Genomic DNA, 15,057 nt, shown 5'->3' on the forward strand with positions numbered 1-15,057 from the left:
ACACATTCATGGTGGAAGGGGATCCAAACACCAAGAAACCTGTGACCAAACTCTGCAAAAGCATCACCGTTCCCATTAATTCCAATGCTGTTCTGACGCAATGAGTCAAACAGAGCAAAAAGCCACAAGGAGGCTGATGGGCAGGGCCTTAAGTTTTCACTAAAATGGCCCCACTTTGGAAACAACTGCTCAGCCTCGGAGTAGCTAGCACAGGTGGTCCAGGAGACCAGCAGAGTCCAGCAGGATAGTATCCACTGAGGTCATCGAAGAAATGCGAATTGAAAACTACTGCACAAGTAAGGCAACCACAAATGAGGTAGTATGCTGAACTGTATTTAAGAACTAGACCACGAACACGGGGCCCCTGGGTGGCTGAGTCGGTTAAGCGTCCTACTCTTGGTTTTGGCTTAGGTCATGATCTCACGGTACACGAGTTTGAACCGGGCACGGGGCTCTGCATGGACAGTGTGGAGCCTGGTTGGGATTCTCTCTCTCCCTCTGCCCCTCCCGCACTCTCTCACTCTCAAAATAAATAACTTAAAAAAGAAAAAAAAAGATTCTGTCTCCGTCCTTCTTCCTCTCCCCCACTGGCACAGTCTCCCAATTTCTTGCTCTCAAAAACAAAACACAACAACAACAAACATAAAACACACACAACACAGACCAAGAAATTCCTTGGGTTCAATTTCCATCAGGCTCTCCCCAAACAACACTTGTTTGGTCTAGGACAGCCAGCATGATGTCGTCAGACACTCCTGGTCTCACCCTGCAACAGCCAGCTGAACAGATGCTTTTTTTTTAGCTACTTAGCACATGGAGACTGCTTCAACACACAGCATTCTGTGCCTCTGTCCTTTATTTAAGGGACGGGGAGAGGGGATGAGAACCAAAGAAGCCATGCTCTTTTGGTTAAGCGTCTGACTTGGGCTCAGGTCATGATCTCACAGTTCGCAGGCTCAAGCCCCACATGGGGCTCTCTGCTGTCAGCAAGGAGCCTGCTTCAGATCCTCTGTTCCCCCTAATCTCTCTGCCCCTTCCCCTGCTCATGCGCTCTCAAACATAAACGTTAAAAAAAAAAAAACAACCCAAAACACCAGGCATGCCTGGCTGTGCCCTCAAGCATCTCGGAGCACCCAAGGGTGGGGTCTGGGCATCCACATTGTGAACAAGCCCCCCAGGGACCCTGATGAACAGCTGAGTGTGGGCATCCCTAATTCAGGGGCCCAGCAAGACCCACATGCTCCCCAAGGGGCTAGGTGAGTCAGAAAACAGGACACAGGAGTCCTGACATCTGACAGAGCTTTTAGGTTTTTACTTTAAGACGAAAGGGGGAAAAAAAGGAGAAAAGATACAGAGTGAAGAATTCATTGTATGTTTATTATTCACAGTTAATCACTACCTACCAAATGCTATCCGCAGAGTTAAAGGATTAAGTACATAAGTCTTTATTTAAACACTGATTTTTTTTTTTAAATATATACACACAAAACTTAGTTTAGCAAGGCTTCATGATATACACCAATTCCAAAATAAAACAATCAAATGGTCCAGGTGTAGAATGCCAGAGATTCCTCTTATCATCACCAAGGAAAGGAGAAGCTACCAGAAAGGGCGTGAGGTGGCAGATGCTCCGTCCAGAAGAGCAGCCGCCTCCGGGGCCTCTGAGTACTCCGGGCCGAGTCCCGCTCCATAACCAAAGTCCAGGGGAGACTCCAACCTCCAACCAACTGGAGACTTCAGAATCCAAAGGCCGTCACCAACTCCGGGCAGCCCCATTTTTTGTTGCAGGAATGGGATCAGGTGGAGAAAGTTCACAGGCACATCACTATGAGGGGCAAGCAGCTGACAAGGCGTGCAGAGAGAGCTCTGCCATGGACACGGCCTTCCTACATTTCCCACTTGTCCTTCCCCAAACAGTCCCTGCCTCACGGAGACACTTCCTTGGCCGGGGGGGGGGGGGGGGGGGGGGGCGGGGAGCAGCTATAAACACAGCGCCCTGGGAACAGAGACACGAAAACCCAGCCACTTCATCAACGCTGCCCCAGTGCTCGCCTGGGCAGGTTAGGGAGTCAGCACAAACGAAGAAAGCCACGAACAGACACCTCTGTTTCAGAGCAAGAAAAATGGAAGCTTTCATCTTCCACCCCAGTGCTGGAACACAGTACAACCTGGGACAGTCACAGAGGGACGTTTTAATTTCCTTGGGCTTTCCTGTTTGGAACTTGCTGGCTCCAGGGTTTTGTGTCTGGAGGGGGTGGGGGGAAGGACGGTGGGCGCTCTGGAGTTGAGGAGGGGCAGACAACAGCCTAGATCACAAGGTCAAGGACTCTGACCCCCCTCCTCCCTAGGTCAGATCCAGTCCGATGTGGGAGAAGCTGTAACCTCTCCTCCTTCCCCGGCAGCAGGTGCCACTGCAGACCCCAGAGGGCTGGACAAATATTAAAGCTGAACGTTCCAGGCTCGTGGCTGCGGACAGGCAGAAATGCCCACACCCTCCACCTGTGCTGGCCTCCTCTCCTCTACCCCACTCCCTCTCTCCCTCCCCCTACCCAGGGAGGATGATGTACACAGAGTAGGAGACAAATTGGCTGAAAAGCTCTGGACTGTCTTTAACTTATTTTAAAACAAATAAAAAAAAAAAAAAAACACCACTCATAAGCAACTCTTGAAATAAGGAAAAAGGCACTATGAAAAATCAACGTGCTTAATGATACCACGTGGAGAGAAAACAACATAGAAAAGAGACAAAGGTTTTCAGGTTGACTTTTCTCGGGAAGCCGTGAGGGGCCAACAGTCCTTCCTTTTGCCCTGCTCCATTTCCAACTGTGTCACAAGACGCTGGGGCTGGGGGCCGCCCCTCTGGCAGAAGGTGACCAGCAGGGGCTGCCGCCCACTGCCCTCTCCTCTGTGCATCGAGGAGCACAATGACGGCTGTTCTTTCTTCTGTCATTCCGACTACGACAGACAGTTTGCATAGAGAAAATACCAGCCTGCTTGGTTTCTTTTCTTTTATTATTGGCATCAGCTAGGACTATATGTGGTATTAGACGTCATGCACTGATGGACAGAAGAGGAAAAGGATGAAAAAGAGGAGAAAGGAGCAGCGGTGAAAATTTGTAATAAAAACTCTTTTCTTAATTTATAGGTAAGTTTTGGCATTTTTATATCCAACACCCCCTCCCGCCCCCCCAAAGTTCCAACCAAAGTGAGAGGGTCACCAGGTGACCCAGCCAGGTGTTCTGAGCTCCCTCACGGGCTGCTGTTAAGGCAGCTCGTGGGTTTAAATCTTTTGTATGTGTTTTAAATTTTTCACTTTCTTTAAATAATCTCTTCTTGATTCTTAGACGTTCCGGTTCACAGGGGTGACGTAATTGCGGGGAAACATGCCGGTCTGCCCGTGGCAGGCCCCTTTCCACCAGTTGGGATCTGAGTTATCCATGACGTGGATAAAGTCTCCCCGACGGAATCCCAGCTCTCCATCCTCCTGGGGATCAAAGTCAAAGAGGGCCTGGACGTATGTTGGTTGCTGCAGAAGAGGGGCAGGGAAAGAGCACATGCTGGGTCTCTGCTCACAGCCAGCCCCCTGCTAGGTGGGACTGGTCACAAGGGCGCAACAGATGTGTGCGACTCTTTATGTCTCCTGAGATGACCTCCCATTTCTCCTCCCCCTCCATTTATCCTTATAGGTCCTACGTCTACTCTCGTGGGTACAGAGTACTTTCACCAAAGCCCACAACACGCTAGAACACGCTGGAGTCTATTCCGCCACGGCGGCCAGGGCACCACACCATCAAAAAAAGTACTGCTTTCTCAGGGAAGGAACTTGGGAAACAGCAATCAGGCTTTGGTTTACAACTCCAGGCTTTGAAAAGGCTTTACTTCCCATCACTTTATTGCTTATACAGTCCTTAAGGTTTTACAGAGTCAATAGCTTAAATAAAGTAAGGTGGAGGGCCACCTGGGTGGCTCAGTCGGTTAAGTGTCCGACTCTTAATTTCTGCTTAGGTCAGTTCGAGCTCCACATTGGGCTCTGTGCGGTCCGTGCACAGCCTGCCTGGCATTCTCTCTCTGCCCCTCCCCCCCCACTCACGCTCTTCAGAATAAAAACTTTAAATAAATAAATAAAACAAACAGGGGCGCCTGGGTGGCTCAGTCGGTTAAGCGTCTGACTTCAGCTCAGGTCATGATCTCACGATTCGTGAGTTCGAGCCCGGTGTCGGGCTCTGTGCTGACAGCTCGGAGCCTGGAGCCTGCTTCGGATCCTGTGTCTCCCTCTCTCCCTGCCCCTCCCCTGCTCATGCTCATGCTCTGTCTCAAAAATAAATAAAAACATTAAAAAAATTGGTTTGAAACAAACAAAAGTGGAGCTCCCCGTAACATAGGAATACAGGAATGAGCGTGGACTCCACTCCCTCAACAAGCGAGGTTCTCCTTCTAACTTGCTTCCAGTGATACAATATTGGACAGCGTTAAAGACCGTTTCCCTAGAGAGACATAGGTGGTAACCAGCAACGCACTGCCTCAGCCGAGGGAGTCTCTGGAAAAGGCAAAACTATTTTGTTTCAACCACAAACCTTTAACATGAGCTAAAAGTAGTATTTTGAACAATGAGCACAGAAGCCCTGGCGGTAATCCTCTGAGAAGGTACTGGCCTGCCCAAGGAGCTACTCTGAATCGCTCAAAGTGATCCCAGTCTCTCTGATGAGGCTTACCTGCGGCACCTGTTCTATGTCCCGGAGGAATATCTGCTGGTTTCTGGACACGGATGTAGATCTGTGATAATCTACCAGCTCATTCAAAGAGTTGAATTTCACCACCCAGAGGAAGTACTTCCCAGCTCCATCTCGGAGCACCTTGAAGTGCTGCACGTCATTCCCAAACCTGGGGGCGCAGAGAACAGGTCAGAGGGCTCTGTCCTGGCTCCCTGGGGGTCACCGGCCCATCAGATCAAGGAGGGGTCTTGTGAGGACTAGTATTCTGGCAACACTCCTCACACGCTGAGGCCCAAGAAGACTCCCTCGCTGGAGAGTTAGGACACCAAGTGCTCCTGAGAAGCCTCTAGGGGACTGATGCTTACCAGTGATGACAGGAAGTACCCTGGCCAGATAGGGAAACCCTGTCCATCAGGTCAATTCTGAAGATGTTTGTAAAACAGAAGAGAATGGCCCAACCTATGGCATGCCTCTGCGTGCCCTGCACTGTACCACATCAAACAGAACCTCATTCAAGGTAAAGAATGTGACTTCGTTAACTTTTCAAGCAAAAAAATAATTAAAACCTTATGTGAGATTTCAAGATGAAAAAAGGTGGGACAGGAAGGAGAGAGAGGAGGGACTGGACATACTTTCAACAACTTTCCCGGAACTGGGACAGTTTAGAGTCATGATTCCTGCGTAGGGATTTTAGTTCTACTCATGGGAGAAAAGTATCAGAACAAAAGGACGTAGCAGAACAGTAAGTCTAAGAGGCTTGCCTATCACCCTCTTCCATCAGCCCACAGGAGTGGGACCGCGACTGGGTGCTGACCGCCCCTGACCACAGTGCTACGTGGCTGGAGCAGCAGCTCAGCAAGGCTCTGCCTGTCCTGCTCACTGCTGGGTCCTCAGCAGGGGCACCAGTGCTCAGCCCTCACAAGGCACTTGAACATCTGTAAATGAAGGACAGCGTCTCTTCTCTCCTTCAGTCTTAAAGGGGGAAAGAAATGGAAAAACTTCTTAAAAACCACCCAGCAGGTGGCAGCACTGGGCCTCAAGTAGGGGATTCCATGAATTCAGAAACCGTGTTGCTATTTCATGGGAATCCCTGTGTACCGGGAGGAAGGAGGCCACATTCAAGAGACACTTCTGACTCCACAGAAGCCACAGAAGCCTAACCCCCACTGGTGTGAGGCAGACAGTTTCTAAAAGGTGTACTGGGTCCCAGACAGTGAGCTGTTACCTACCACAGTGTTTTCCATCACTGACTCACATCTTGACAACAGAGAAACATCTCAGAGACTGTGGATTCTTGAATCTCCTTTGAGAAGGTTTTTTTTTTTTTTTCTCAGTGTTTGTTTATTTATTCTGAGAGAGAGAGAGGAAGGGGCAGAGACAGATGGAGAGAGAGAATCTCAAGCAGGCTCTGCACTTGCAGCACAGAGCCCAATGTGGGGCTTGATCCTATGAACTGTGAGACCATGGCCCTGAGTATCTTGAGGTGCGATTACTACCTTGATGTTTCTTGTTATCCTGTGTTTCATCATCTGTTTCCTTACGTTTTATGCTGATCTGAGTAGAAATCAAACACTATCAAACGAGGAGGACAAGCAGTTACTCGTGGGTTAGTTCTGAGTGACGGCCACCACCATGGCAGGTGGTATGAGGTTGGAGGCCTTGATTACCAGTAAGTACTGTGCATGCTCACGCAGTAGCCACTGGCAATCTCCTGAAACCATTCCGTTTTATCAAATAAAACTTTAGGGGCGCCTGGGTGGCTCAGTCGGTTAAGTGTCCGACTTCGGCTCAGGTCACTATCTTGTGGTCCATGAGTCCGAGCCCCGCGTCTGGCTCTGGGCTGATGGCTCAGAGCCTGGAGCCTGCTTCCGATTCTGTGTCTCCCTCTCTCTCTGCCCCTCCCCCGTTCATGCTCTGTCTCAAAAATAAACGTTAAAAAAATTAAAAAAACAAAAAAAACAAAAAAACTTTAAAGAGCCCATGCATTTACTGTTTCAAAAATAAAATTTGAAACAGATGTTATTACTACCTTCAACAACATAAACACCTAGGGGGCACCTGGGTGGCTCAGTGGGTTAAGCATCCGACTCTTGATTTCGGCTCAGGTCATGATCCCAGGGTTGTGGGATGCAGCCCCACATTGAGCTCTGAGCTGACAGCCAGAGCCTGCTTGGGATTTTCTCTGCCTCTCTCTCTCAAATAAATGAAACTTAAAAAAAAAAAAAAAAAAAGGCATTGGTAGAAGAGGAAAATTCTGATAATAATAATTAGACCCGGTTTGACTTTTTCATGTTGGGACTAAAAAAACTCACTCTATAGGACACTGATCTGTGAAGTACTGTATCACAAAAAACTGCCTCCCATACCTTCAGTGAGGAAAGGAACACAAAAATTCAGTTTAAATCTACATTTCCAAAAACCGTACTGGTTCCTAAAATGAAACAAGATATTCAGTTGATTCTGGAAACTGAAATATCTACATTCTGTGCAAATGGCAAATAAATCGTCTTATGGGCTTCGCTTAAAACTAATCAATGTAGGGGTGCCTGGGTGGCTCAGTTGGTTAAGCATCTGGCTTAAGTTCAGGTCATTATCTCATGGTTTGTGAATTCAAGTCCCATGTCGGGCTCTGTGCTGACAGCTAATAGCCTGGAGCTTGAAGGCTTAGGATTCTGTGTCTCCCTCCCTGTCTGCCCCTACCCTGTTCATGCTCTCTCTCTCTCAAAAATAAATACACATTAAAAAAATTAATTAACCTTTCAAGTTTTTATTTAAATTCTAGTTAGTTAACATATAGTGTAATATTAGTTTCAGGAGAATTTAATGACTCATCACTTACATACAACACCCAGTGATCTGGGTCTGTATGTAACCTAATCACACTGTCGTATAAATGATGTATAAGTGATGTGTAAGATTCCCAGGGCAGGGGTGCCTATGATAATACATTAAATGGAAAAAGATGGAGTCAAAACACATATGGAAATGACACTGATTAAAAATCCTTATTTCACAGATGAGAAGCGATTTGCTCTGAATCCTCAAGGTTCCAACTTCTGGCCTCCATGATTCCTTGGGCGGTAAAATTCCCACCTTCCCCATTCGTTCCCTGCTTTCCAGTTCCTCTTCACATTTATATCTACCACAGGGGAAAGCAAAACACCCCCAAACCTTTGTGTTAACCTTTTAAAGGTAAAGTGAGAGGCCCAGGACGGTGTAGATTCAAGCTAGGCATCACCAACTGAACGCTGGAGTCACGGGGCTCTAAACTCAGTGCTGGTAGAACTAATTTTTAAGAGGAGCCAGAAATTACTATTTTAATGTAAAACTTTCTGACTCGGTACAACACAGTTTAGGCCAATCCTTTACCAGTTGCTAACCTCTGGTGTGTGTAGCCAGACACCCGGCCTGTGGCTTCACAATTCAGATCATCAGAGAGAGGACTCCAGGAGACCAGAGCGGGAAGTACTTACTTGACGGAGAGGGAGAAGTCCCCAGGGGCACTCTCACTCTCTCGGATAAGAAAGGCCCCATCATGCCGCTGTTTGCTAAGCATTTCTTCTGCTTTGGCTCTGGGGATTTTGCCAAAAAACCACCTAAGGAAGGAAGACAAGCCAGTCAACATCTGCTTCCCCACAAAGAAACGGGATATCCAGCCTCCGAAATGTGAGTAACAGAACACTCCTTGCCAAAGGAAGGGGCCTCCCTCTTTACCCTCTAGTGTCAACATGCCCCACAAAGCCATTCAAGTCAGCTTCTCCCTTGAGAGATGGACCATCTCCCTTCAAATGACTGTTCCCTACCCTACTCTCCAGAAAGTGACTCATAAGGCATGATCGTGGGCCACTCTTCCTATAGAGGAAGACACTTAAAGATGGGCCTCCCGGGCCAAGGCCCACTGGGCTCCCTACTGACTCATCAGCAGGGCACTGGGGAAAGCCCGGGTCTGTCAATATGAAGCACCGGAAGAACCACATAAGGAGAGACAGGCCTCTACTTGCAGCCATTTGCCAAGGTCACGGTTTTGCTACAGTGGGATTAAGGGAAATGGAGGTAGGAAACCGGAAGGCCCAGAAACTCGAGACAGGGCCCAAGGCAAAGAGGGTCAGGCTCTGAGAGAGCAGCCTCTGCTATCACAAAGGCTGGCACTCCTCTCAAGGCCCCGCTCTCTGCCATCACTGCTCGGAGTCGGCTTCTAGGAACCATCAGGAACATTATAATTTATCCTATGCAGAGGCAGCTAGTGGCAAAATTCAGCTTTTCATTTGGAGCAGGTTACAGATTCTTCTGCTCTCAATGCTAATTCACCTTGGCCACAAGAAAAAGTGGGTGAATTCATGCAAAACTATGGGAGTATCTGGCCTGTGGAGGAGGCGGAGGAGGGAGGAGGAGGAGGAGGAGGAGGAGAACCGGTGAAAAGAGCTTAAAGTCATAGCTGCCTATTTCACACGAAAACCATTACTAATTAGGATGAGTGAACTGTGAAAACAATACTCTCTTTTCAAATTTGTCTTTAATGTGTTACTATTTTAAAAAGCAATGATAGGGGTGCCTGGGTGGCTCGATCAGTTAAGCATCCAACTCCTGATTCCGGCTAAGGTCATGGATCTCACGGTTTGGGAGATCGAGTGCCATGCTGACGGTGTGGAGGCGTGGAGCCTGCTTGGGATTCTCTCTCTCTCTCTCTCTCTCTCTCTCTCTCTCTCTGCTCCTCCCTGGCTCACTTTCTCTCTCAAAGTAAACAAACACACATTAAAAAAAAATAAAAAGCAATGGTATTACTTAGAGCTAATAAAGATCTATCTGCTTCATCAGACTCTTTACATGGTACTTTGGAAGTCTGTTTATATATAAGCTGTAATAACAAAGGTACCAAAAAGTCCGTTAAAGTAATAAATCTAACTTCTACCTTACAGTACGGAATCTCTAAAGTAACATACTAAAAAAAATTTTTTTAATGTTTTTATTTATTTTTGAGACAGAGAGGGACAGAGCATGAGCAGGGGAGGGGCAGAGAGAGAGGAAGACACAGAATCTGAAGCAGGGCTCCAGGCTCTGAGCTGTCAGCACAGAGCCCAACGCGGGGCTCAAACTCACGGACTGTGAGAACATGACCCGAGCTGAAGTCAGACGCTTAACCGACTGAGCCACCCAGGCGCCCCTCTAAAGTAACATACTATACTGACATTCAAATGGAGTGAGCTGCTAGGGAAGATATGTTCAGAAGCTGCTATTAGCTGGATTCACCTTTAAACACTCCTAAACCTACCTTCTTGTGTCTTCCTCACGTTGAGTACTATAATGCCAGGTTGCTGAGGAGCTGCTACGAGCTAGCTTCTGGCTCCTACAAGTAACTCAAGGGTAAGTCCTCCAGGCCTGAAAGTCAGGCCGCACGAGAGACGTCACATATTAATACAACAGAATGATCTCCAACTACGAAAGGGCAGCTGACTGTACTGAGACCATTAACACATTTTCTTTTTTTTTTTTTTTTTAAATTTTTTTTTTCAACGTTTATTTATTTTTGGGACAGAGAGAGACAGAGCATGAACGGGCGAGGGGCAGAGAGAGAGGGAGACACAGAATTGGAAACAGGCTCCAGGCTCTGAGCCATCAGCCCAGAGCCCGACACGGGGCTCGAACTCACGGACCGCGAGATCGTGACCTGGCTAAAGTCGGACGCTTAACCGACTGCGCCACCCAGGCGCCCCAACACATTTTCTATTTTAATCTCTAGTGCTTTCAAATGTGGGATGCACTTGCAGGCAGTAAGCATCTGACTCGGGGTTGGGGCGGGGCGGGGGGGGGGAGTCACTCAACAGCCGCTCTTTCTCCTAACCCCCCACATCTTCCCACCAAGCAGGTATTGTCCCTTCTCCTCCCGTTTTAAAGTATAAATAATATGAATTTTAAAATAGCATAGATATTCGTCGAGTAAAAATAAAAAGCAAGACTTCCCTCAAAGTCCCCACAGCAGCAACTGTCAGCAGTTATGGGGGGTCGATTTTAGACCCTTGCTTCCGACGCACAAATTCGTAGATCTGGCCAGTGTTTTCCTGCCCCAGCTTAAAACTAACTCAGTTTTGTTTTCAGTTAAAAAAGATAAACCTGGGGTGCCTGGGTGGCTCAGTCGGTTGAGCGTCTGACTTCGGCTCAGGTCATGATCTCATAGTTGATGAGTTCGAGCCCCGCATCAGGCTCTGTGCTGACAGCTCATAGCCTGGAGCCTGTTTCAGATTCTGTGTCTCCTTCTCTCTCTGACCCTCCCCCATTCATGCTCTGTCTCTGTCTCAAAAATAAATAAACGGGGGCGCCTGGATGGCTCAGTTGGTTAAGCGTCCGACTTCAGCTCAGGTCACAATCTCGCAGTCCGTGAGTTCGAACCCTGCGTCGGGCTCTGGGCTGATGGCTTGGAGCCTGGAGCCTGCTTCCAATTCTGTGTCTCCCTCTCTCTCTGCCCCTCCCCTGTTCATGCTCTGTCTCTCTCTCTCTCTCTCAAAAACAAATAAACATTAAATAAAAAAAAATAAACGTTAAAAAAAAGAATTAAAAAAAAAAAGATAAACTATAGTGAAATAAAGTACTCTGTATTGGGATTTTTACAAAGTGTGTTTACACACTCATTATAAGCACCCAGATGGAAAACCAGAAAATTAGCTGGAGACCATTTTATACTTCTTTTGTATCTGCTTCCGTTTTTACTAATCTCTCTTTCTCTTCTCTCTCTCTCTCTCTCTCTCTCTCTCTCCCCCTCCCTCTCTCCCCCTCTCCCTCTCATGGATGTCCCGGAACATAAGGGGTATTCGTACAACATAAGCAATCGCTCCCAGTTATAACATTGAAATAGTGACACGTATATGTAACAACATGACTACCGTCACAATCTTTTAAATCTTTCAAAGTTGGGTTTATACTCTGACACAAATAGCAAAGGAGAAAGCTAACGAGAGGAGGTGGCTCATGTCCAATTTAATTCTTTACTATACCCCACAGGCTCCCATCCACATGCACTCAGTGTGAAAAGCATAGATCTGGATCCACCCCCAGTATGTACAACCCGTGGTGCAACACTTCTGCCACCAATCACTTGGTAGTCTGTTTACTTTGTTAACCTGAATGCTGTATTAGGCCGTACTCCATTTGAAACTTCCCTCCTCCTAACAAAAACTAAAGGTAGGGGGACAGGAAGGAGGGAGGGGAGAGGGAAGGGGGGCTTAATCCCCTGTGCTCTCCCACAGCTATGGGAGCGACGTGGACCCTGTACCTATGGATGACCAGTCAGAGCAGTCCTGGAACAGAATACGTGTCCATGAGGCCAACTGCTGCAAAGACCCATGGCCACAGTCTGTTCAGCAATGTGGTTTCCTTGTTCTGAGCCTGCAGTGGAGAAGCACTGCCCGCATTTCAGCCAGAGGCTGCAAAAACCACCACCACGGAGGCTGTCCTGGATGCTTCCCGATAGATTATTATTCCAGAGTTCTTTAGGGTCCTTGAAAGAGGACAAGGCAGGATAGGGACTCTTCCTCGAGGGCTAAACCATCAACTGCGCAATGGGGCAGTAACCTGTACTTTCTGAGGAAGGAGGCCTTTCTTGTGTTTTCCCAACAGTTGGATTCGAAACGCCTACATTACCTCCAACAATTTGAAGAAAAACAAGGATTTAGAGCCACTGGCATTTTATTTAATATAAAAGTTGCAGTATGATATTCTGCTGAATTCCCTTTCAGCACGGAAATATGGAAATGAAAAGGAACTGAAGTTTACTTTGTTATGACTGGATTGAGTGCAGGAGCCAGCAAATTAAAATTATGGCCCTCGGCCCAAATATGCCCAGTTTTTATATGGCCCACAATCTAAGACTTTGACAAATTTTTAAAGGGTTATTTAAAAAAAATTCGAAATATGTGACATGGCAGATATCGCAAATAGTTCTCCAAGTCTACAATATTTATCATCTGGTCCTTTACACAGAGTTTAGCCAACCTTTGATCTATTTTGAGGATAACTGAAAGAACAGATGTGTACAGACTACCTGGCTTATACGGACCGAGGGAGCTCCCACTGTGTGATCTAAGGAGTCCCCCCCACTCCCGGTAACCACTACCCAACTGCTTTTCCCCATGGAGTGCATCCCATGATGCTGTCCATGGAAAGTTCCCACAGCCCCCAAAGCAAATACTGACACTAAATGGTTACAAGGATGCAAAGCTGTCCTTAGTATACTTTCCAGGACATCTGTACTAGTCTTGTGTTCATCTTCTGGAGTTTTTGGTCATTACCATTTGTGCCCATGTTTTAGTGACCCGGGCATGGCTGTTCGTAAACCCCTGATCTAATATTATGGGGACTTCAAATAAGGAGTATTAGCAATCCACTGACAGGGGTCCAGGAATCTCTTCCACAGACACCTTTGGAAGTATTTTTTTTTTTTAATGCCTACTCAAAAAAAAAAAAAAAAAAAAAAAAGATAGCATTTAGCTCTTATTTATTTGAGACAGAGACAGAGAGAGGAAGTGCACATGTGGAAGGGCCAGAGAGGGAGAGAGAGAGAAGTGAGGTTCACCTGGGGCTTGTGTTTTTACCCAGAGCAGGGCACAAGCTCACCCGATGTGGGACTCAAACCCACCAACTGTGAGATCATGACCTGAGCCAAAGTCAGATGCTTAAAGACTGAGCCACCCAGGCGCCCAGCATTTGGCTTGTACTTGACTGCCAGTGGTGGTCACCTCTGAAAGGGGTATGTGTGTAGAGAGAAACTCATGTACTGCTCTACAGTTTCCTACAATGTCTTTTATAATGAGAACTAAATTCATAAGTTACTGAAATTATAGCAGTGAAATAAAAATAGCTTCCCTAATTTCTAGGATAAAGAGAAATGAACTAGATGATCTTAAGGGCCCCTTCGGGCTCTGTGACACCGAGCCGGGTGTGTGATTAGAGGGGTTAAGATCTTCGCTCTAGTGCTTGGGAGAGGAAAGAAATGACGGGCACCCATGAGAGCAGTGACAGTGAAGGAGAGGGACAGTTGGGCTGCTATTCAAGGTGGGTCAAGTCATCTAAAGGGCTTATCGTTTTGTGTTAACTGAAGTAGACACAACTGACTCCTCCCTCGTGTCTCAATGGCATGCTAGTCTGAGCACGATGCCTCAATTCCCACCGATGTACAAGGAATGGAAGAGACTGCTTCCGAGGGAGGAGCAGGGCCAGTGAAGGAGATGGTGGGTGAGGGTGGGAAGGCTGTGGTCTGTATGGGCTCCCAGGGTCCCACCATGTCACCTACCAGCATAAACTGGGTGGGGGAGGGGAGGTTCCTAGGGAGAAAAAGAGAAAAAAATTCACTGCTCTCAAGAGCCTGGAGTAGGGAGATTATTTTGTTTTCTCTAACGCGGGAACACTAAGTGGTAGGCAAGGGTAGTGATTAAAATAAGCATTTTCTGAAAACCTATTATACTGCCAAGCATTGTGCTCTGGGGATACAAAGATTATTAAGATAAAGTCCTATAGGGTAATCAAATGTATCAACAAGACCCTGTGGTAAGTACCCTTTCTAAAACTCAAAACATGTAGAATTATGAAACACTTCTGGCCCCAGGGGTTTTGTGAAAAAGAATCCTGGAGTGGCATTACTGTTGTTTTATTATTTGAAGATCACAGACAGTATCAATCCAAAACGTGTACTATTATTATGTAATAGTATATAAACTACTGTTTCAAAAATGAAACAATTGCTTCATTAAAGATAACCAGCAACTATTATCAGTCTAAAACATACTACTATTGAGTATTATCATTACATACTATTAACATGCAAAATCAACATGCTTTGTTAATTTTCTGGGAAGATAAAAAATACGACTATTATCTCTAGGATCTCAATTTTAAAAACATTCTTTGAAATAAGCAGATGGGTCTGACCCTTGGAAGACTAGCAGAGCCCAACTTACGGATGTGGTTTCATTTCTATGTAATTCTTGGGAATGAAGCCATCTTTCCCGTTGAGCTCTGCCTTGTACCAGTTCTGATCACATTCTTCATTTAAAACCTGAAAAGAAAGAAAACAAGGGGGAAAAAAAAATCAATCATTTCCTTTTCTTTTTTTTTTTCCTCCTTATCATTCTTAAAAAGGCAGCCACTAAGACAATGAATGTTGCCATTTAGGTTTGTTTGTATAAGGTGTTATTTGAAGTATGATCAGTTACATGGACGTAACTGATTGCCACCTCTTATATATTCTAGTTAAAAAGAAAAAGAAACAGTCTCTGAAAATGAGAGTCTGGGGCCCCCAAACATCTAGCATTAACCCCTAGATGCAGATGGGAGAATGACAGGGGAAAGGAGATTCTGG

General features: G+C 46.5%; 1 protein-coding gene across 1 annotated transcript in view; it reads right to left on the minus strand.

The window, feature by feature from the left end:
- Nucleotides 1-1,356: 1,356 nt before the first annotated feature.
- The window catches only part of GRB2 (growth factor receptor bound protein 2), a 74,325-nt gene continuing 60,624 nt past the window's right edge, over nt 1,357-15,057 (minus strand). The window contains exons 3-6 of the mRNA XM_025927597.2: nt 14,657-14,754; nt 8,186-8,308; nt 4,713-4,881; nt 1,357-3,526 (exon numbers count right to left, since the gene is read on the minus strand). Coding sequence (XP_025783382.1) covers nt 3,341-3,526; nt 4,713-4,881; nt 8,186-8,308; nt 14,657-14,754 — 576 coding nt within the window. The 3' untranslated portion in view covers nt 1,357-3,340. The remainder of the gene's footprint in view (nt 3,527-4,712; nt 4,882-8,185; nt 8,309-14,656; nt 14,755-15,057) is intronic.

The sequence above is a fragment of the Puma concolor genome, chromosome E1, assembly GCF_028749965.1.
Source record: "Puma concolor isolate L17-30 chromosome E1, mPumCon1.1.hap2, whole genome shotgun sequence".
Lineage (NCBI taxonomy): Eukaryota > Metazoa > Chordata > Mammalia > Carnivora > Felidae > Puma > Puma concolor.